The sequence below is a fragment of the Tyto alba genome, unplaced genomic scaffold (assembly GCF_018691265.1).
Source record: "Tyto alba isolate M040663 unplaced genomic scaffold, T.alba_DEE_v4.0 Super-Scaffold_26, whole genome shotgun sequence".
NCBI classification, from domain to species: Eukaryota; Metazoa; Chordata; class Aves; order Strigiformes; family Tytonidae; genus Tyto; species Tyto alba.
The window spans coordinates 8,759,287-8,782,970 of record NW_024881300.1 but is presented as its reverse complement, the minus strand read 5'-3'; the positions used below and the strand labels follow the sequence as shown (position 1 = coordinate 8,782,970).

The window sequence follows — 23,684 nt, the reverse complement described above, 5'->3', positions numbered from 1 at the left end:
TCGCTGTACACAACAGGTTTCAGTTGAAGGCCTCAGAGTCCTCACTGCAGCACTAGATGTCTGCAGGAGCCCTCAGGTCAAGGTAGATGAGAAATGTGAAAGGACATAATCCGAACCTGCAGTTGAACTTCTAAAATGTGGATAATCCTTAGTCTCAATAAAATCTAGCAAGCAGCGTGTTGGGTGATTTGTTTGTTTGTTTTTTAAAGACTGCAGTGAGTCCAGTTGATGCTTTCTGACAAGAAATACTGCCAGTCTGTCAGAACCAACTGTGTGCCAGAGGACACAGGAAAGCAAAAACTGCAGAATGGTTGCTTACTTTTGCTCCAGAACACTCACAAACTTAAAATACTAAACAGACCCCTGTTGATTTGATGTTGTGGAAGATTCCACAACTTAGCCAATGTGGAGAAACCTTGAAGATTTAACATCTGTACAACTATAATAGTTATGGACTGGTTCAGAGCAGGACAAATAAGGGGACTCATTATCTGTTCTTTTAAAACAAGGCTGCTTACAAGTCTGAATGGTGCCCCCTCCTTTCAGACTAAATCCTGGGGGAGAAAATAAAACTGATATTTATACAAACAGTGGTATTAATTAGAAGAGTATATGAAGAAGGGTTTTACCCATACTAAAAACTTCTGTAATTTGTCTCTGGAAATCTGTTTATTGATGGTCTTTCCGCTTTACCTTGCCTTTTCTCTCTAACTCAGTATTTACCTTATGAAAATTAAATCTTCTTTTACCTTGTTAAGTTTTCAGAGATCATCATAATGTGTGTAGAAACTGTAATATCAGAAGACTGAATTTGTTCTACAAATCGGTCTTTGCTTAAGTTGGTTCAGCCTAGTTTTGTCTGAATGCTTGGCTTAAAGAAAGTGAACTGTCACAGTAGGAATGGCTGTGCATGCGTGAATGACTGTGCAGTTTAAATTGTCCCATCTACATTAAAACAAAGAGCTTTTAAGAAATATTTATTAATGCCTTCCATTTGTACTACATGTATTTTGTCTACCTTCTCTCCCCTGTGCTGGATTTTTCTGAAGTCAAACACTGAGTTTGTTGATACTTCTGATACCTGAACTTGCTTTTGAACCAGAACGCTGAGATGTTGGGCTGTGATGGCCAGCCTTACTAGTATCCAGCCATATCAGGCGTCTTTGCTATTGTCACTTTACTGATAGTAATTTTGACAAGTCGTATTTCTGAAGTATTACTTTGCACTGAAGAATTGATGTGTCTAAAACGTGCTTAAAAGGTCTAATGCAGTTGCTGAATAAAAAAAAAGTGTCATTCTGCTCTTTGAGCCTTCTGATAAAATAAATGAAAAGCAGGTTCAGAGCACAACTCCTGATACTGTAAGAAGAAACATTTTACTGTTAAAGCAAAGAACAAAAAGGAACTGTATTAGACATCTCCATTCAGTGAGAGAGGTATTTACAATGTTAAAATTAGTGCTGTACTTGCAACATAGGTATTTACACTGTTAAAATTATACACTATTAAAATTAGTACTGGACTTGCAACTTACCAAATCTAAGTGAAAACAGCAAACTAAGTGCTTCAAAAGAGGGCAAAATGCTAGCATTTTTGGTTGACACAGAATTTGGAGTAAGCCCAGGAGAAATGAGCTGTGAAGAGTTGCCTTTGTACTTCTGGAACTGAAACTGTCCATAGGAAAAAGCTTTATTAATAAAAGGGAGTCCAAGGGACAGGTGACTCTATAGTTAAACTTTGGTATTACAGAGACATGTATAGAATGGTGCAGTCTGCAAAACATGGTTTATTTTGTACTAATAATGCGCTTATACCCTGCTGTATTTTTAGCAGAATATGTTGCTTGCTGGGAGTGTATGAGAGTAGGACACATTTTAAAAATATTTTTGTTTAGTTTTCATTCAGTCTGTTGAAAACAACCAAGTATTTAAAACAAAATTTGGAAATATCCCCAAGAGCTTGCAAGTTGATGCAAATAATGGGATTTATAGCCTAAATCTATTTATTTGGATTTTTTTTTTCCTGTTAATTAGTGGACATTTGTGCATATGTGCATATTATGCATAGCGATGATGAATTTTTATTTCATATAATGAATGACTCTGGAAGAATAGTTAATCAAGTTGTCTCTTAATAGTTTAATTTAGAATTATTTCTTGACTTTTTTTTTAACTTTATCTGTATCAAAAGACTGTTAATTCATTTTTGCTTTACACATTTGTCAGTTACCAATGTGGGATTGAGACTCTACAGTTAGTGCATCCATATGTCGTGAGTTGTGAATATGAGAGAGCAAGCTACAGGCCTGCCTTGTAGTTTCTAACTTGCTAAAGCATAATTTGTAGCATATCAGAGTAGTAACATGGTGCCTATTGTGTTTATTCAGCTGAGTGCCTTCTGGCTTACAGGTTTGTAATAAAAGCTGAAACACATTAATTGGTAGAACCACAAAATTTCCACCATTATATTGATTAAATCAGATTATTAACTCAAAGTGGAGTGTCTGTTTTCAAGGCTTTGTAAACATCAGGCTTTTGACATTGTTTGATAATAAGCTCTAAAAATGGAGGATACCTGCCATAGCAGAACTGATGCTAGGGGATATGCTGTCAAGCTGTGTTTAGCACTTTCCAGAAATGCATGACTGAAATACACTGGCAGCTTTGTATTGCCTTCCTTGCTCCTTTGACTCCTGAGCTTTATGAAGTTGGCAAGTGGAGGAGTGTTAGTTTGCGTCAGTCGTTGACTTTGTACTGTGAACTTCAGCAAAAGCAAATGGAGTCATTTTTCAGGCCTCTCCAGGGAGTCATCCTTGTGTACAGTAACGCTATCTGATATTTCACTGAAATGCTATCTAAGATTTATGAGACACTCATCTAGTCTTTGACACTAGAAGAAACTCTAGGAGTCACAAAAATATGTGAAACTCTCCTTCCTATTTTAGTGCAACTGCCTTGAGAATACAATGCAGCAACTGTGCGCTGAGGCATAATATCATGATACAACAGTTGAAACCCAGAGTGAAAAATGATTTGTCTAATTCAGACTTGAAAGGAGGTTTAGGACAGGTAATATTTAATTAATAGAAGTGATTAAATGAGGATATATTGAAACCAAGGCTTTGAAAAACTTTAATATTTTCATAACCCAGTAATACAGTATGCTTTGTTCTACTCCTTGTGGATGAAACAACAATTGGGTTTGAGTTTAAATACAAGCATGACTGAAGTGGTCAATGTGAACTGAAACATGTAGTCTTTACTCTCCCTCCTTCAACTTGGGCATAATGCATTTTATTCATAAAACGTTGTTATGCATGACTGTGGAGGGGAGTGTTCTTGTTTTTAGAGTCTTAAAACACCTGGGCTAACATCACTGCTCTTGCAAAAAGTGACCTGTTCTATGTTCTAGCCAAAACTCGGCACTTCCAAGAGCACAGCATCTTCCATAGCACTGGGAAATGAGTTTATGAAATTTGATCAGCAAAAATCCCACAGTGGTATGACTGAAGGCATTCAAGTTTGAGCTCAGCTGTACTGGCATTAGTATACTTGTCAGCTCTGCAGACTGTCATATGTGTTTCTTTCTAAAAATTGCTTGGAATGTCTTTTTTCTTTTAGGCCAAAGAGGCATAAATGTTATGAAAAGTTGGGTTTTCAAACAAAACTATTTTTTTACCATGCTAATTTATCTAAATATTTCTGCATGAAAACTTCAAATTCAAGTGCTCCAAGTACATGTTGTTATGCTAGATCAGAATTGATGGAATGTAATTATTTTGTAAAAAGATACATTTTCTGATCCTGTGGGGAAAAAGGCACATAACATGAAATTTAAGTATACAAGTAAGTGTTAGTAGGATTGGGGTCCCAGGAAGGAGTTCCTTTCCAAAGGAAAATCTTTTGGAAGTAACACTTCCCAAGTATGTAGTGTATAAGATTTATGTTGGACAATGGAAGGTTGCTTTTAAGATGTAGTTTCATGTTATGCCTGACTTTGTGGACTGTTGTTAACAAGGGGAATCCCATCCTTTCCTACCTAAATATAGTTTTGTGGACTTTGTTAATTAGTTTGGAGGGGCTAAAAGAATTCTGGGTCAGTCTGTTGTGTGCTGAAGCATCTGCTAGTAAATCAGCTGAGGAAAAAAAAACATGCTATTTTCCATTTACTTGTCCACAAACTTAAAATCTTTTCTTTCATGCTTATGTTCTTTCTTATACAACTTCACAGAAATTCAGCAAATCAGAATATGTTATGTTAAAAGCTGTTTAAAAATTTTATGATTCTATTATATCTTGGCCAGTAAATATGGCTAGAAATCTTTGGGTTCAAGAGTTCTGTATTACTAGTGTTCAATTTAAATATGTTTTATGAGGAGCTGAGAAATTGCTACATGTTGAGGAAGTTTTAGGTTTTTCTGTTCACTCATTTCCATTATATGTCTAGAAGAAAGTAGCACTCTTAAATTTTAAAATCTTTGTCTTTGTGCCATGGAATTCCTTTTTAGATTAAATCCTGAATTATATATAGTAGTTTGTTGTCAGTACATTTTCTTAGGAGTCCATTTTCTTACAAATTCAGTATTTACGTGCAGGATTTTGTTTTGTTTTGGGAACTTGCAAAGGCAGATTCCTAAGGAACATTGTCATCATTTTTGCTGGCCAGCTGCAGATTCTGCTTTAAAAATTTTACCAATGTAATTTTTTTTTTTTTCGGTTGGTCGGTTGGTTTTTGATTTTGGGGGGGAGGAGGAAAGGTGTTATTTGGTTTATTGTTGTGTTGTTGTTGTTTGGGGTTGTTTTATTTGTTTTTCAAATTTTTATGTTAAAACAACGCAGTACCATACTGCTTTTGTTTAAGCAGTAATGTAAGAGTAGATCAGCAAGTGATTCCTCTAGTGTGGTGTGGAGCTCTGTTAAGGGCACTTCTTTGACTTCTTAGCTTATTTCTCCAACTTAACTCAAAATGTAAAATGATTAAGCTGTTGTCCTAACCAAAATTTCTGTTTCTGGAAACTTGAATTTAGCTGTCTTGTTTTGGATAAATGTGTTATTTAACTTTTATTGTGGTTTATGGCTATTCATCTAGGATAGGTAGGTAACATGTATTTGTCATCATTAATGGAAATTCTCATCTTTATAGACTCTTCATAGTCAACACGTTTATACAGGTGATGAAAGAAGATGATTTTTCTTTCAAACAAAAAGTGCTTGTACTTGTATGTTGGAACATCACTGTATGCTTTTATGAAAAATTAGATAATGTCAGAATTTAGGTTAATATTTTAGAAAAAGTCTGGAGTTTGTTATTGTTACAGATTATAAAGTGGGGTCTACTAATTAGATTATATAAACTCAAACAAAGAGTTTCTGATTCTTTTAATAGGGCAAGTGGCCTCAAAAATTACTTACTGATTTGTTTACAAGAAGTCTGTCTCCAGCTCTACACGTAGAACTAGGTGAAATAAGAGCAAGCAGAAATGGAAAATTGTGTTTGTTAGGTAGTAAAATATTGGTATAGAACAAAAGCTGCTTTTAAACTCAGTTTTGTTTTAAAATATGGATTGTTGTATCAAATTACTCAAGTTTTGAAGATTCATAGTGTTGAAATTGCAGTCTGAGTTGCAAGAATAGCATGCAGCGTTACATTTCCTAGACTTGGTAGTATTTATGTATTTGAATTTAATATGTACAGGAGTAGTAGTTAAACAAAAATAGAGACATGCTGGAACAACAGGAGGGCTGTCTGACTAAGGCAGTGTTTACAACAAAGGAATGGAATTTATGCATGGAACAATGAGTTGTACAATGGAAACATTAGTGTCTGTTGGATAATAACTATTGGATTTGAGTCCTGAATGAAAGCTGAGTTGGTGTTATTATGGAAATATTGATGTAGAGTGTTTTGCTTGATACTGCATGAAGGCATTAGTGAGAATTACACTGCAACAAAATTGACTGTATACAGGCCTTTCTATATCAGGATTAATAAAATGATAGTTTGTATCTTGTGAAAGGAGACATTCTCTCTTCATCCATTCCACAAATTACTTTTGGAGCACAGAAATGCCCCTTACTGTTTTATAAAACAGATAGGTCAGTGATTTGTGTTTTTCTATAATTGCTTAAATTCCTGGATCTTCAATTATTATGCACGCATTAATATACAAAGGAAGACAGTTTCTTTGTAAAAAACAACTCAAGAAAAGGAAGCAACAGCAGGTAATTTCCCCAAATATGGTGCAGAAGTCTTGAAGCTCAGTATACGTTCCTGCGTAATACAGACCATCACTTTAAATGCATCTTAGGTTTGTGGTTTTGGGGTGGGAAGAAACATCTTCACTATATGTATGTGTATAGTGCTTTTCTTAATGTCAGCCTCAGGGCAGGGAGGAACTACTATAAAACTGCCACAGAACCTTAGAAACATCTGGATTGTTCAAGTGTTTTTCATTTCTCTGATACATGTTTCACTAAAATATTGCTTAGGGCTCTTGAGAAAATGGTAATGAGCCTTTTGCATCTGGATCAAATTCTGTGGGGAAATGACTCCCTGCTTACATTCATTCTCCTTCTGTATACAGTTGCGTAAGTAAATGTGCAGTGTGGGCCTAGTACAAATGATGTTTAAGTTATTGAGCTTATTCATGCAAACAACCAGCTGTGTAGTCTGGTTTAAAACAGTTTTGAGGCTTTGATATTTATATGGTCCCCATTACAATTCACTTTTGTATAGAACACACATTTGTAGAGAAAAAATAAATTTTAAGGAAATTCTGCTAAGGAAACAATTGTATAGGTAAGAAATAGAATCATACTATAAATGGAGGAAAGAAGGAGCACACTTTTGAATCCATAACTACTGCTTTAATTATGTAATCCCTTTTTGATGATGGCTGAGTAGATTGCATTCAAAAGTGTCAGGCTAATTGGCTTTTATAGCCCTTCCTGAAGAGTATATTACACCTGTCAGTATTTCTGAAAACATCTAATAATTTGGTCTTTGAGGAATTATGTGCAGCGAGTGGTTTTTGGCCAAGACACCTTATAAATATCTCATCCAACAAAGAAAAGAGCAGAGCCTTGTGTGTCAAGACAAAAGCTATAGATGAAGTTGTTATACTGAAATTGTTTGAGGTTGCCACCCAGAGGGATCTGGACAGGCTGAAGAGGTGGGCCTGTGCAAACCTCATGAAGTTCAACAAGGCCAAGTGCAAGGTCCTGCCCATGGGTCAGGGCAATCCCAAACACAGATACAGGCTGGGCGAGGAGTGGGTTGAGAGCAGCCCTGAGGAGATGGACTTGGGGGTGTTGGTGGGTGGAAACCTGACTGTGAGCCAGCAATGTGCGCTCACAGCCCAGAAAGCCAACCGTGTCCTGGGCTGCATCAAGAGCAGTGTGGCCAGCAGGACCAGGGAGGGGATTCTCCTCCTCTACTCTGCTCTCATGAGACCCTCCTGCAGTGCTGTGTCCAGCTCTGGGGCCCTCACTATAGGGACACAGACCTACTCGAGTGGGTCCAGAGGAGGCCATGAAAATGATGAAGGGCTGGAGCACCTCCCCTGTGAGACCAGGCTGAGAGAGTTGGGGGTGTTCAGCCTGGAGAAGAGAATGATCCAGGGAGACCTTACAGTGGCCTTGCACTACTTAAAGGGCACTTACAAGACATGTGGGGACAGATTTTTTGTTAGGGCCTGTTGTGATAGGACAAGGGATAATGGTTTTAAGCTAAAAGAGGGTAGATTCAGACTAAATATAAGAAAGAAATTCTTCACTGTGAGGGTGGTGAGGCACTGACACAGGGTGCCCAGAGCAGCTGTGGCTGCCCCCTCCCTGGAAGGGTTCAAGGCCAGGTTGGACGGGGCTGGGAGCAACCTGGGCTGGAGGAAGGGGGCCCTGCCCGTGGCTGGGGGGTTGGGACTAGGTGATCTTTAAGGTCCCTCCCAACACAAACCATTCTATGATTGAGTAAAGCCACAGTAGTCATAAGAGTCAAAAATCTAAGAAGTGTAATGTCAGAATATGTGCTCCATAGGGTGCAATAAAGGTGGGCTGTGCTATGTTGGGCTAGTAGTTCCATCTGACAGCCTGGGAAGAGGTGGCACACCAGGGCTAGTTGAGTTAAGCTTCCAGTGATGCTGGTTTCCCTGTGATGTACATGTACCTGCTTCTCCTGTACCTGGTCAGCTGGTGTTGAGGGTATGTGTGCGGGGTTTGGGGTGTGAAGACAGGAAGGCAGAGTTACAGAGCAGTAAGTTACGTTGTCCTTGTTGGGTACTGTGCAAAGAGATGTTGGAAGTAATGCAGGCTAGCTACAGTTAATGCAGCCATGTGGCAAAGCAATATATGTAAATCTGGCCTGGTTCATTTGACAGAACTTAATTATTAGTGTCAGAAGTTAGGCATTTATGTCCTTGCAGAGAGAGACCACAGTTGTAAACATACGTAAAAAGGACACTAGTTACTGAACTTCTAGTATTTCCACATTCAGCTCCATATTCTAGATTACATTAAACATGATCATCTCCTATAAATACTGGTTTTATGCACAAATCTGATGAAAAGTGCAAAGTCCTAAATGAACTTATTGTGCTTTGCTATTTGACGTCGTTTAAAATGCATTTAAGCAAGTGAATTTCATCTGTCAGTGCTCTAGATTTAATATTATCTTTGCTGAACGGTTAGAACATGTTTAGTCTTAATAATTAAATTTGATGCCATATTATCTTTAATTTGACAAGATTTTTGTGGAAGATGGTTTAAGCACACTTTCATGAACTTTCTGAGCATTTCTCTGAATATTTTATTTTTCTCTGTCACAATTTTTAAAAATTCCTGTGTCAAGAAAGACTGCTACAAATCCTGAACTAGATTTTCTTCCCTTAGATTGCAAGGAACATGTCACAGAAGATGCAAAACCAGAATCCATCAGTGACACAGCTGACCTGGCTCTGCCACCTGAAATGCCAATTTTAATTGATTTCCATGCTTTAAAAGATATCCTGGGGCCACCCATGTATGAAATGGAGGTAACATCCTCATTTGTTTCTGCTTGACTGCTGTTTCAGTCTGGTTTGACTAGTCTATTTTATAGCTATTGACTGAGTTTATACAATATCATCTTTTTAAAAAATGTATTAGTAACAGAACTTGTGTTTCTTTGTGTTCCACCAAGTGTTTTTTCACCTAAAGAAGTTTTTGTTTTATTTTGATTGAATTCATGGTATATAAATAACGTAATGGCATGACTTTCTGTTAGCAAAGATGCCTGCAGCAGTGCTTAGGAATCTGATGGTGTTTTTTCAGTTTATAACAACTTCACTTTTGTTTGGGGGATGTTTGGTGGTCTTGGGAAAGAAGCCAAAAGTAGAACCCAGGAATTCTGTCTCTGAGGCAGCTGTGTTAAGGACTGTCCCACACACCTCCTTAAAGCCGGTCAGCATTTTTGGGTGTTAAAACCACTTCAGTTTGCACCAGAACCTCTCAGACATTCTTTAGGCTAATGTGACTCCTAGCTATTAAAAATGTTTTATGATCAGTCAGGCACCTCCAGCTTCCTAGTACCAGCTGTGTTCCTCAGTAGGCATATTCTAGAATTTTTTTCTTTCCCCTATCTGTATTTTGCTACATTTTATGAAAATGCCATCAATTAAAGTAGCTTGTTAATTTGGGATTCTCTTTTCACCATTTACATTGCAGTTATTCTCTGCTTTACTTCAGGTCCAGGTGAACTGACCGAGTGTAAGTAGTATATATAACACTATGACAGGAAACCAGTTGCTGATGGAACACTAAATTTTTCTGTCTTTATCCTGGAGAAAAGATCAGTAAACCAGTAAGTTATGGAGAAAATAGAAATGAAGGGCAAACTTTCAGAAGAGAAAAATATCAAACTTCTCAGAACTTTCCTGTGATAATTCTTCCCTCCTGGATGAGAGAACCAGACTCCAGTGGGATCTGGAGGACAAAAAGGGGACAGAATATGTAGAAGTGGGAGGAAATTAATGATTGTTAAGGATTGAGTCAGTTTTTAGACCTGAACTGAGGTTTTTGGATATTAAGATTTTATCATGGAAGAGATTCTTAATGAAGAGACAAAAATGAGGAGACGAGTTGAAGGAAGACAACACTATTGATTGTGTTAGAGGATGATGATGGTAGCAGTGGAAGCTGGGGGGACTAAGGGGCCAGGAAGATCAAGTGATCAATAGACAAATACCTTATGACTCTTGGTTGAGTTTTGTCACATTGGTCATTTGTGTTCTGACTGACTTCTTTTTACTTTCAGAAATTAAAAGAGTTTGCTTTTTGGGCAAATGACTATTGTAAGCAACTTACTTGCTTTTCATCCCTCAGAAACCACTGTACCGAATAAGAAAATCACACAAGAGAGTTCAAGGCCATTTTAATTAAGAAAGTAGTGTGGATGTACTTTAGCTTGATTTGGAATGACTGTAGCCAGCAGACCATTTGTAATACTCTTATGGAAATTTTTACTAGTCTCTATCTTTTTCTCACTACCTGACTTTTAGAAACAATTACTGAAAAATAACGTGGATTTTTTTTCAGAGAAATAACATTCTATCTGAATTTTCATTTTGAAGTATGTTATACACTTCAGTCATGTGGTCTTTGGAGCTACGGTGCTGCAGGATCGTTTGGCTTTTTAGTGCTTGAATTGCAGATGCACATAAAGCCATTTGTAGTAAATTGAACATAATATTCAAGCCAATACGCTGATTTCTACAACTGATGTTTATTAGTTTCATAAAGGTGCTTAAAAAAAAAATACTGAATTTTGTAAATTTGTACAAAAGTTCTGGTCACTTGCAGAACTCCTAGTTCCCAGCTGAGATTAGAATTAATTCAAATAAATATGAATTTATCACACTTTTTTAAAATTAGATTGTAGGCCAAGAAATATGCTAATATATGACTTGACTTAGATGTTCTACCCAGTTCTGAACTTTTTCTGGAGTTGATTATTCATTTAAATTTGGTGGTGTGACTGTGTTGGCAAATAATTTCTGCTATTTTGTCCTTTTTCTACAGAAAATAAGTAGTGCAAGTAAAATTTTTAAAGTGTGATTCTTAATTCCAAATATACAAATACATGAGTGCTGGGTTGGGGTTTTTTTTGCAGGAACAGTTGCCATGAATATACATATAAACATTTCATAGATCTGCGGGCCTATATAAGCTGAAATAAGACTGTCTGAAGCTTTTGACCTGTGTATCAAAGGTTTTTTAAACTATTTTTCTATTTAGCAGGCAAATTAAGTAGCACATAAATAGAACTAGAGATGAACCCACAGATCATCAATTCCCTGAGCAGCTCAGGATTTATTTTCATGTACTGCTTGCTGTATTTATTAATGAGTAAATATTTTTCAGTATACACTTTATGATTTTTTCAATATAAATTGCTCAGCCACATAACTCCCGTTTTAATGAACTTTCCCAACTAACCTATTGTTCCTTTGGATTTTCTCAAGTGTCCCCAAGATTCTTTCAAATGAAGGGTATAGCTTCTGCCTCAATGCCAGCTATTTCAGATTGGCTACTGGTGTTTTTTCTGGTTTTGTAGTCTGCAGTGTGTCTCTCTCTGTATCTGGCCTTTAAAGCTTCACCTGTGACCTACATTTTGCCATTTATAATTAGCTGAAATGAAGATACAGTGGAGGCAGCCACCATGTCAGTACTTGGATGAGACTGAGCAAATAGAACTGAAAACATGACATGACTTAATTGATCTGTTGTCTTTCAGGGAATACGTTAAAATAAGTGATTCATCTTTCACCTTTTCAGTGCATTGCTTGTTTATTTTCTGTAGAGGTCTCCCAGCAGAAAGGCATGACAGAATGCTCAGCTCATACTTGTAGGATTAATTCATTTATCACAAATAAGTAATCATATGTGTCACCCTACAGAACAAATGTTGGAATAAATCACACAATAAGGCTTTGGAAGAATAATCTTGACAGTAGTTTAAAGTATAAAAGATTTAATGAAATGTTTCAGCACAGCATGCTCTTGGGGAAAAGGGTTTATAACAAATCCAGAGTGTTTATGATGAAGTATTTCTCTTCTGACTTGGATTTTAGCTTTCTTTTTTTCTTTCTTTCTTTCAACCTTTAATTCTTCTCAGTTAACAAAGCATTGTTAGCACCACAGGAAGGCCTATCAGAATGAGGCTGTATCCTCATAATGTGAGTGAAGTTGAACTGACAGAAGCTCTAGGTCAGTGAAATTACCTATTCTAGGAAATGAAAGTGCAGATGCCATGAAAGAATAGCTCTCTTTCATGGGACATACGCAATTCTAATTAGGGAACAAATGAGGTTATCTTTTAGAAGCAAAATCTGTGCAAAGCATGGGTTTAAATAGTCATTTTTATCTAAGAAATATCAGTCCTGTGGTGATAATCCGGGAAATCCTCCTCCCTTAAAGGGAAGCTGCTGTTACCTATTTTGCCTGTAGTGGTTTGCTAGGGAATGGATCAGAAGAGTAGACTAGAAAAAAGGTTCGTACAGTCAGGTTGGGAGAACCTGTGGAAGGATAATAAAGATGCTAAAGGCCATCAAGTAGCTTAGGACTGGTTCTCATCTTCCCATTACGAATCAGTGACTTAATAGCTTTTTGTGAATTATGCTGACTTAAAGAGCAACTCCAAAACCGCAGACTTGTGGATGACGTCTCTTTTTCTTGGAGTAACCTTAAATATTTTAAAATAAATGACTGCGCTAAATGTTAAGACTTTAATTTTGCAGTGTCCAGGGAGCTAAAATGTATCTGACAATATATTTGTCTACTCGGATTACAGCTAAATTGTAGCTGAGTTGGTCTCATCTATAAAAATTTACAGAAAACAAGACTGTTTATGTAGGTCAGTGACCTCTTCTTCCATCATCGGACAGACATGACCAGTCATCATCTGATTCTAATGGTCGTCTTTAATTGAAGTTTTTTAAAAAGTAAAAGTAAGGATTTCTTCTAATTTAAATTATTCTGACTTTTTGTGAGAAGTTGTTACTCAGAGCTGCCAGGAGTGATTGAGTCTTGTGGAGCTCACTGTAACACCTCATAGGTATGTTTAACGTAATACAGTGTACTTCCCTCTAAGTATTGTACGGTTGTATGGGCGTTTGTGTGTGTCTGTGCTTTTAGGGATTTTCAAGGGTCTTTTCTGAAGACAGCTACCAAAGCTGCCGGGGCGTGTTCTCTACACATAAGCCCGTCAACACGCATCAGTTAATGTTCAGGCGAGGAGGTTGCAGTCTCTAGTAGTGCAGCAGGAGAAGTTGCTGGCCTCCTGAGTCTACCAGTTACTGTGAAGAATGATGAAGGTTAATCACATGAAAGGTGATTAATACTTACTACACACCTAGTTTCTCTTACCAGATCTCAACTTACTTGTGAAAGTAGGAGGAGGTGCCTACCTAGTCTAGGGTAGAGGAAGGAGTTTGTACTGAGGTGAGATAATGATGAGTCTTTAGAACCATTTGGGTTTTGATCTTTAGTCGTGTTTGCCATTTTCTGCTGCTGAGCTCTCAGACAATGGAATTAGTCTGTAAACTGTTTTGAATTGATACACAGTTAGAGCCAGTGCTAACATCCAGTCCAAAAAAAAAGAAAAGAAGACAAAAACTCTCAAACAAACAAACCTTGTTGATGGGTACTTTTGTTCATTATACCTGAAATGTTTGAAACCATGACAGGTTGACAAAACATGATTGTCTCAAGTGTAAAGGAGAATATTTCAATGTTGTTGAATTTCAGTATAACCAGGTTGAAATGATTTTGTTAACCTGAGTTAATAAGCAATTACTAAGCTGATCAGTGACTGTAAATAATAAAATATAGGGAACGGATATAGAAACTTATGTTAGCAAAAATGGAAATTCTTGATGAGGTGTTGTGATACCATACAAGTGAAACACTCTATTATGTACAATTTTCTTAAATGCTAGAAAAAGAAACAGCCATTCTAGCTAAATTATGCTAGGAAAAGCAAATGGCATGATGCCGTTCAAGATACATAGGTAACAGAGAGCCTCAAGAGAACCAAGGAGAGGGGCTGTGCGGCTTCCTTTGCTTTAGTGTGCAGGAAGTATAGTTCCTACCTTACCTGGCTGTCGGCTAGATGCCGGAGCGTAACACCAGTCCCACGGGCCTCTGCTGCTTGTCTCTCCTGGCAGCTGGAGTCGCGTTTGCGCCAGGACTCCTGTGGCAGCGCAGCTTTGCTGTAGGCAGGGTTGGCACAGCTTGCGCTGTGCCTCGGCGGTGCGCTGATTTCCCTCAAACCAAGAAACAGTGATCCTGAGCCAGGGTCACATTTCAATCTTAGTCATCAAACTTAGAAGACGACCGTGTTTGATAGCTCACTATAGCGTCTGGCAAAGCATGTAATACAAAATCAGAAATTGTAACAAGCATGTTATATATGTTATTTCATTTTGTAAGACCTCAAATGCTTTCTTTTTTTGCTTCACCAATTCTCTGGTATGAGCAAAGTTGTTCCTCTCATATATGTGAGTTAGCTACATCTACAAGTAGCACAACTTGTGTGTTTGTAAATGAGTTGGTTTGTTTTTTTTTTTTTAAATGTGCATCTCTGGCCAGTAACCAGAGGTACCAGCTGTAGAGTGAGTAGTTGGTCACTCTTACTGCATAAAGGAAGCCCTTTGCTATTTGTGAAACAGGAAAGAGAAACTGAGTATTAAGAATTTTATGGTCTTAATTTTTATTGTATTTTTATGATGGGGATGGAATTTAGCCTAATACTCAAGTGTCCACCTTTGGTTCCTATTTTGAAAGAGTTCTTGTTCTGATCATCTCGTGGAAGGCTATATTGTTCAGCTTAGGTAACCCACTGCTGCTGTTTGACTTACAAAACTTCAGACCCCTGTACTATTTGGGGACTTGCAGAAGCATTTCTAGTGGGCTGACAGAGAGGCATTTTAGTAAGGGACTAGAATACTTAATAACTTACTATCTTTGGAGCTCACAAATCAACGTATTTCTTATCCAGCCAGCTCACAGCAGGGCCATACAAGACCTAAGGTACGCGGCTGTACGGGCTTCCATAGATTTCTCTGATCTTGCAGCTGGGCTGATGGTTAAAAGCAAGTCAACTTTGTGTATACAGAGCTTTGCCTTTTCAGTGTCTGTGCAAAGTCTGATTAGTTTATTTCTCTGTGAACTCTTGGAAGGAAGCAAAATGGAAGCATTAAGATTATGGGAAATTGTGCAGTGCAGAATGAGTTTATGCTAGAGAAAAAAAACTGGTCTATTGCTCTGGGTTTGCAAGTTGTATAAAATGGAGTGGTAAATGTGCTTAGAAGGGACAAAAATCATTTGAGAAATGTTAATGTAACTAGAAATGCAGATTTCAGAATTGGAATTCTTTTACTGTTCTGTTGTAAGGCTCCTTTGACTTCTATCCAAGAAATGAAAGATTTCTTTCAATTCTATTAACAGTTTAATGAAGAATTCATCCCTTTCAGGAATGAATCAAATTAACTTTCCATTCTGCATTTCAGTAAGAGACAAAATTATTTTGAAGTGGACCTATCACTTTATTCTACAAAGGAGTATTTGTCTTTTGCTTTATCGCCGCCTGACACAGTAAAAATTCATCCAGTTTCTTTTCTACTTTGTAATAGATCCGTAACTTAGTAGTTCAGAACATGCTGAATGGCTGTATGGTCTTTCATCAGGGTTTCTTCTGATTGTAATCATTGGGAAAAATTTCTTTTCTGTCCAGCCGGAATCTCTCCAGGAGTAACTTGTACCCATTACCCCTTGTCTTTTCCACGCAATGCTCTGTAGAAAGGGAGTCTTAATTTTCTTTGCAGCCACCCTTTAAATACTGGAACGTGGTGATAAGGTCTCCCCTAAGCCTTCTCTTCTCAAGGCTGAACAAACCCAGCTCTCAGCCTTTCCTCATACAGCAGGCTGCCCAGTCCCTTGATCATCTTCGCGGGCCTTCTCTGGCCCCTCTCCAGCCTGCCCCAGCTTTTCTGTGTAGTGTCTGTATACAGCATATAAGCATTCAGGCAGGATTGACTAAATACTTGGAAGTCCTTTGAAGAGAAAGGTTCTCACTGAACTTCTGGGGGTGGAGAAGGTTTTGAGAATGATCTACCCAGATGTCTGCCCTTGCCTTAAGCTAAGCAGCCACATACAGCTCCAATTCTGTAATTAATGTTTACACATAAGGCAGAATTACTGCTGCATTTTAAAAAAAAAAAAAAAAAAAAAAGAGATCAGGCACTTGGGCTTAACTTTTGTGTTTGAATGGATACAGTTGTTTTGAATGCAACTATCGAATTGGTTTTGCAATATTTGTTTTGACTGTTTCCTGTGTTATTTTCCTTCAGGTGTCTGAACGCTTAAGTCAGCCCGGAGTAGCTATAGGCTTGGCTTGGACTCCATTAGGGGGGGAGATCATGTTTGTAGAAGCTAGTCGCATGGACGGAGAAGGTCAGCTTACTCTGACTGGTCAGCTCGGAGATGTCATGAAGGAGTCGGCGCATCTTGCAATTAGCTGGCTGCGCAGCAATGCGAAGAGGTATCAGCTAACCAACGGTAGGTTGGGAAAAAATGACAGCAAGGCATAGCTATATTGCATCACAGAGATCTCTTACTGCAGGGCTGCACGTAAAGGAAGTATTAATACTGCATGGAAATGACACGTCCTAAAACTCGGTATTTTTCAGTAATTCAGCAGATTGTGACATTGCTGAGTAACAGTGGGAGTTACTCACACTCATTGTGGAAATGGATTAAAATGTTGCCTTAATAGAGAAAGGGGTTTCCAGCAATCAGTGCTACACTGAAGATGAAATCAGCTCTAGAGTTCCTTTTGGTAGTTCTCCTCCTGATTCCTGCCAAACTGAGGCGGTGGTGGCCAACACGTCAGTCCAGGCAGAACAGGAGTTGGCGCTGTGAATTCTCCCACCCTGGCAGGTCCCTCCCCCCAACAACCTGGAGGGCTGGGGGCAGCCTCTCTGCCAAAATGCTGCCGCCTAGCTGTGGCAGACACTGCCTCTTACTCACTTTTACATTCAAGCTTTCCAGCAGTACTTCCGCGATATAGATGCAGATATGGGAATATTAATTTCCTCTAAAATTAAGACACTGTTTCTGTTAAAAGTAAGTTTTTCTAGTCTAAGTTGTAACATTTTCAGAATTAGCTGGGTTTGCATGGCCGCTGTTGGAACTGCAGTGCAATGGGGCTTCAGCAAATAAACTTTTAACTCTTTTGGTTTTTATTTGGACCTCCCAAGAGGCCTGGAAATGTGTTTTCTAGTTTAATCAGCTGCTGAACAGTCAAATAATTATCCAGTGTCTGTCGTTATTTTTGGAAGTTTAGATAGGTTAAAAAACTCAATTGAATTAATGTATGAAATGCTGCTGGCATTAACTGTATACGCGTCCACCTCTCTAGTTTACAGTTATGTCCTACAGGTTAAGTACAGTGAAAAGGTATAAATGAGAGATTTACCTTATAATACTGGTTAATGCTGGGTTTCTGGGGAGTGCCAATTGTGTTGTAAGTTGTCTGAAAATTGACATTTATGGTTTGGGACATAAAAACACCTAAAAAAAAATCTATGTAGGAATTCCTTGGTTTCTACATTAATTCCTGCTCTGAATTTCCCAACACATGCAAATGCCAAGCTTATTGCTTTACTTGTTATGGTTTTCTCTAGGGATGTGGATGTAGGGAAGCTTGTTGGGTTTTCTTTTTGTTTGTTTTTCTAGGGCCTCTGCAATATAGTGGATTTTTTTCAGCGGTTAAAAAATAGTGCTAGGACTTTTAGTTCTCTGGTGGGCTTTTAGAATAAAGACCAGGAACAAAATGGGTTTAGATTTTTCACATGCAAACCATTCTTTTTTTCCTTAAGCTTCTGGAAGTTTTGATCTCCTTGACAACACTGACATCCATCTGCACTTCCCAGCTGGAGCTGTCACAAAAGATGGACCATCTGCTGGTGTTACCATAGTAACCTGTCTTGCTTCACTCTTCAGTGGGCGGCTGGTGTGTTCAGATGTAGCCATGACAGGAGAAATTACACTAAGAGGCCTTGTTCTTCCAGTAAGCATCATTTGAGAAAAGAGCTAAATTGTATTAATTCTCCCTATTCTGGATATACAATCTGTTTATAGCCACTTACAAAAGCAAAGTCTTGCTGGATCGTTCCTTCGCTGCAATCTCGTCTCTTCAGGCTGATGGAAGCCAGCCTGCTGTAGCACTGCACCTCCTCTGTCTGCTTTGCATTTTGTGTTAAAGCTAGCCTTGATGCTGTTTTCAGGGAAAGCATGTTAAAACGTCTAGTTAGAAAGGAAGCCTAGAAATCTTAAAAATCAGGATGGCTCCAAAATATGTATTACTGCGCCCTCTAAACATGCTTCTTCTAACTCTGACCATGGAAGTATCTGCAGTTTCTTAAAGCTCGTGCAGTAATTGCACACGGGTTACTCTTGAAACCATGTCTGTACCTCTGTTTTTAGATTTTTCTTAAATTTTGTTCCTTATATACAGTTCAGCTGAATGGTGTCCCCATAAAGCTTTTTCAAAGCATGAGGGCAAAGGAAAATTTTCAAACAAATACAGTTTTAATTTTAAGTAACAGTCGGAGTGTGGCCTAAATGATGAAGCAGATATGGGAGTTATCTCCTACCCAACACTGGCCAAAGGAAGGATGAAGTCGGAACACAGTATTGTGTTTCACACAGTAGAGAGTAAACCAGAGATAATGTGATAAGGCAGCAGACTAGAAGGATCTCTGAAATAACATTCTGGTGGCAGTCAGACTGACAGGATAGCCTGTTGCTCAGGGCTCTAGTGAAAAATAAACACTGCACTAACTCTGGTCTGGAGCGAGTGTGCTTAGCTTTCCAAATAAATTGCCTTTATTACACCAGTGACCACATTTTCCCTACTGTTTAAGGTGGGTGCAAGAATTAGGTATCTGTAAATACTAAACCAGGTTTATATTCTTTCTGAATGTTGCCTAGAGTCTTACTGTTATTAGTAACTTAATTCAAATGAGCATGCCATCAACTGCATCTGCTGCCTGGAAGCAAGCAATGTGGTACGTAGCATTGTCTAGACTGGAGTGATCAGCGTGAGGACTTACGCTTCACTACGACCTTGTTTTATAGCAGCCTCAATTTTGCCCTTTGTGCTATCATACAAGGCTTTCCTTTCCTCTAAAGCATCATAAAATTACAAGTTTCTTCTGTAAGATGGTCTTTAAATGGGATTAGAAAAGAATTCAAGGGGAAGAAGCTACAGCTGTGACGAAAAGAAAAACTAATTTAACCCCCCTCTCTACATCTCATTACAAAAAAACCCAGGTGGCTTATTGAAATGGTGCCTGTTTTTCTAGCACAAAGCCATTATTGCAGTTTTGGAGCACAGGTTTGCTTTTCCATGCAATTTCTGTTGCACAACTCATGTTATTTCTTGTGTAGCATTGCATCCTCAAGACTATTTTCCCCCTCAACCTAATGCTGCCTTTATATTGAAAATCTTCTGTTCTAATGTAGGTGCAGAATTTCAGCATTGTCATATGAAAAAATTGAGTTAAGGCCATCTTAAGAAAAAAAAATACTGAAAAGTAATGACTTTTCTACTCTGGATGTACCTGCATTCCTAGATTTTTAATTTTCTTTCCTCTTAACTGTTACAGATGGGGTACTGTAGCACTGTTGATGTATTTCCCTCATTAAGCATATAATGAGCTAAAACTAGTGCTACATTTTTAATTGCTTTCCTAAATGACTGGGAGAGGGAGAACCTTTCATTAAAATTTAACTCCTGATGTGATTTGTTACAATAATTACTGTATTAGATTAGTGTCATGGATTTTTTCGTATGTATTTCTTCTCCCTGTTAGGTTGGGGGAATTAAAGACAAAGTCCTGGCAGCACACCGAGCTGGACTGAAGAGAATTATCATTCCTCGAAGAAATGAAAAAGATCTTGAAGAAATTGCAGTGAATGTACGGCAAGATTTGACTTTTGTCATGGCAAGCTGTCTAGATGAAGTTCTTAATGCAGCTTTTGATGGAGGATTTGCAGTTAAGCCCAGAATTGAGCGTTTGAATAGTAAACTTTAAGCAGACAGGCCAAGATTACTTCTGTATCAAATTTAACAGAGATCAATAACTATCAGCTATATATGTATCAAGTATAACTATGAGCTAAACTTGATTGTTTAAATGGGGGTGTACATGCAATCAAAATTAAAATAATACTTCAGCAATTGACAACCTAAACCCACATTTTATGGGCATTTCCTGCTCTTTACTGTCATCAACAAAGAATCATGAAAAAAAAAAACAAAACAAAACACACACCAACTAATTTCCTGATAGAATCAAGCATGAGAAAGCTGAAGCTGTTGAGAAAGAATTCCTTAGCTTATCTGGCATATGTGTGTATAAATGTCAGCAGCTGATTACCTCTTTAAGGACACACCCACAAACAAGGAATAATATGCAATTCTGTGAGCAATATTCAGAAGACACAAATTGCAGCACAGCACAGTAACAGATGGGGTTGTTACCGAAAAGCAATCTGATTTAGGGCAAGAGTTTACTTATTTAGGAAATAACATTCAGTATGCTAAGGAGCAGTAGCATCACAGGAAATACAGGGTTTTCAAAATCTACAGAATATGCTTAATGGATCTGAACAGCAGCAAAAGATGGTTTAAGTTAGTAAGTCCTTTCAGCACTCAGTTCCAGTTTGTAGCAAGGTCAAGGCAGACATCATTTTTCAAACCTAAACCCAGGAAGCAACTCCAGGAGAACTGAAATGTACTTCCTGGGTAGGAAGGGAGATAGTGCACTAAAGGTCACGTGCCCACAGCTGTCCTTGCAGCACCAGAAGTAGGTGGAGCACACTTGAAGACTTACTTTATGAAAAAGCCTGGTAACATTTTGGAGGGTCAAAGTACATGTCCTTCATTCTTACCTGATACAAATCAACCTGATTCTGGGATGCCCACATTCAGAGTTTAACCTATAAAAATTAAATCCATTTAAACAATGCCAAGAAAATACTGTACCGTTACGGCATTAGGTACTGTCTACTGTGAATAATTTAAGGTTTAAGTCTGTCAGTGCGCCATCTCAGCTGCTACCTTTGTCTCTTCCCTTGAATGTTAGTGAAGATAGAAATTTAAACTTATGTAAGATCCTTGGGTTTTACATTGTTTTATGCTAGAGTCAACCACAAGAGAAAACCCAGTATGTTACATTTGCTTCTTGCTCATTAATTCTGCAACAAACTCAGGTGCTTATGACATGCAAATTCTATCAGTGACAAAAGCCTATTACAGAAGCAGCCTATAAATCAAGCATAATAGTTTGTTTTGCTGTAATTTCCACAGACAGAAAGTTGATTTACCCGGAACATAACAGCACGGATAGTAATAAATTCAGCGGGTATTTCTGCACCTCATTTACAAAAGATTTACAACTTGCACAGAAGACTTCATCTACTAATAAAATGATAAAAATAAAAATCTCTTTTGTTTCACTATTTTAATAATTCTGCTTTTAGCCATTCACTAGCCACGTTTCAAGGACAAGAGGCAAAACCCACAAGTCTCAGAATACTTCCTGCCTTGCAAACTCCTTGAACACAAAAAGTGCAAAGAAACTAGACAATCAGTGAAATGCCAGAAAGGACGGGTAACTAATGTGCACCTTTGCCTTTAATCAAATCTGGGAGGAGGGGCAATGGAATTTTTACCAAGCTTAATGCAGATCGAGTAACAATCCTGCACTACTTTGCACTAGTGAGAAAACAGACATGCATGGAATTCCAGGGCAGTCTCTTTATACACACGAAAAACTTTTTTTTTTTTCTGAAAGATAGCAAGTACTGCAAAAAAGAGCTTCCACAGCAGTTTCACTACAGAAGAAGAGGGAATTGCTCCCAATAAAAGTTAAGCAACAACTTCGCATACCACAGCACTCCACTGCATAAGTCTTGTCCACATGGACTTTATCTGAAAGGTGAGAGTTTTAATACTGCTCTGAAGATACTGAGGCATTTACTTACACCTTTTCATGTTCCTGCTTACAGAGCTGACTTAGTTATGTTACCTTGTTGAGATTTGTAAAATAAAACTTAAGCATCATTCATTATGTTAGATACCAAAGATACATTTTGGTGCCTTTTCTTTTGCTTTCACTGAACACTGTCAAGAATAACAACAGTCTGTGCAGCAGCAAGCCAGAACAGTAAAGAACTTTTTACAGTAATTTCAATACACTGGGGATTATTCTTCTGCTTTGCAACTGACAGCTAAATGGTCCTGATATTAAACGTGTCCCTCAAAATATACCATAAGATGGCTAAAGCTCATCAAAGTTAAGAAGAAAAGCAGTGGTAGCTCCTTTCCTCTAGCTACACTGTAAACTGCTACAGCTGGTAATTACCCATTAGTGCAATTTGTGCTTTAACCACAATAGCTTTGAAAAGATACTGGATAATACAACAGTATAGGCAGCAATACAAACCAGTTCACCTGCTTTAATTTTAAAGCACTACTGAAAACAAGAACTAGCAAGAAATGTCAAAACAGAACCCAAATATTAACATCCATACTTGTCAAACATTTTCCTTTTAAGGCTTTTTTTTTTTTTTAAAGGGCACTGAAAAACAGTGGAGGTAGTGCTAGGAGATAAATGCAAGGTCTACTGTATTCCATGTCATGTGTTAAAGACAAATTTCAATACTCTTTCCCAACACAGCCAAGTGAAATAGTACTTTCTAAAATAAACAGGTAATGTTAAGACAATGCCAGGCTTTAATACACCATTTATTTTAGATAAGGTAGTAAACTGTACAGATTTCTAATATGTTTTATCTTTTCATATGTAACAGAGTATAGTTGACTTACCAGATCCTCAAACTTTCAAGGAGATCCAGCAAATTAGGCTTCTATTACTTTTGAGGATCTGGGCCTAAGAATAATTTGTTTCAGTCATTCCATCTGATGGTATACACCAAATGTTTTACACAGATTTATTTTTTTTTTAACACCAAATGGAGTAGTAATAGTTTACATTACAGTAAGTCAGCATAGTTATGTCATCTGTAAAACATGGAAAAAAACTGACCGTACCCATTAGCTTCTAGAGCTCAATGCAAAGGCCATTTTTTAAGTCCCCTTCAGAAGCACAGTCCTGATCTTCAGCCCATTCCAGCCTAAATAAAATCACTGCACATCAGTGCAACGAGGTTTTATGGTTCACAGTTCTTTTGGGGACACAATATAAGTTGAACTATTCCAAGTACAGGCAGCAGCAGAGAGCAGTCTTACACAACTTGTGTGCTTACGCAGCTCTGTTACTCTCTAATCGTAAGTATCCGCCTGTGGAAGGTTCTTAGCTAGATTTTCTTGGCAAACCTGGAGAGCTGAAAATCAGATAACCTTGGCAGGGAAACTTCAGTCCAAGCCAGCCAGTCACGAGTGAGCAAGTGAGATGGTGAGTCAGTGTATTCCTCTAAAAATATTTGAAGTATTTAGCCAAGTTTCTGTCAAAGACCAGAAGACAAACCTGAGGTAAATGTAGACAGGCTTAATTAGGTGAGAATAACTACTGAATTTAGAAGACTGCAAACAAGTAGTTGTATACTCATAATGAAAAAACC

The 23,684-nt window shown here is 38.0% G+C and overlaps 1 protein-coding gene across 1 annotated transcript in view; it reads left to right on the top strand.

Annotated features, from left to right (window-relative positions):
* Positions 1 to 21,543, top strand: part of LONP2 (lon peptidase 2, peroxisomal) — a 46,699-nt gene extending 25,156 nt beyond the window's left edge. The window contains exons 12-15 of the mRNA XM_032997982.2: positions 8,886 to 9,028; positions 16,382 to 16,589; positions 17,912 to 18,102; positions 19,910 to 21,543. Of these exons, the coding sequence (XP_032853873.2) occupies positions 8,886 to 9,028; positions 16,382 to 16,589; positions 17,912 to 18,102; positions 19,910 to 20,131 (764 nt within the window). The 3' untranslated portion in view covers positions 20,132 to 21,543. The remainder of the gene's footprint in view (positions 1 to 8,885; positions 9,029 to 16,381; positions 16,590 to 17,911; positions 18,103 to 19,909) is intronic.
* The last annotated feature ends 2,141 nt before the right edge of the window (positions 21,544 to 23,684 follow it).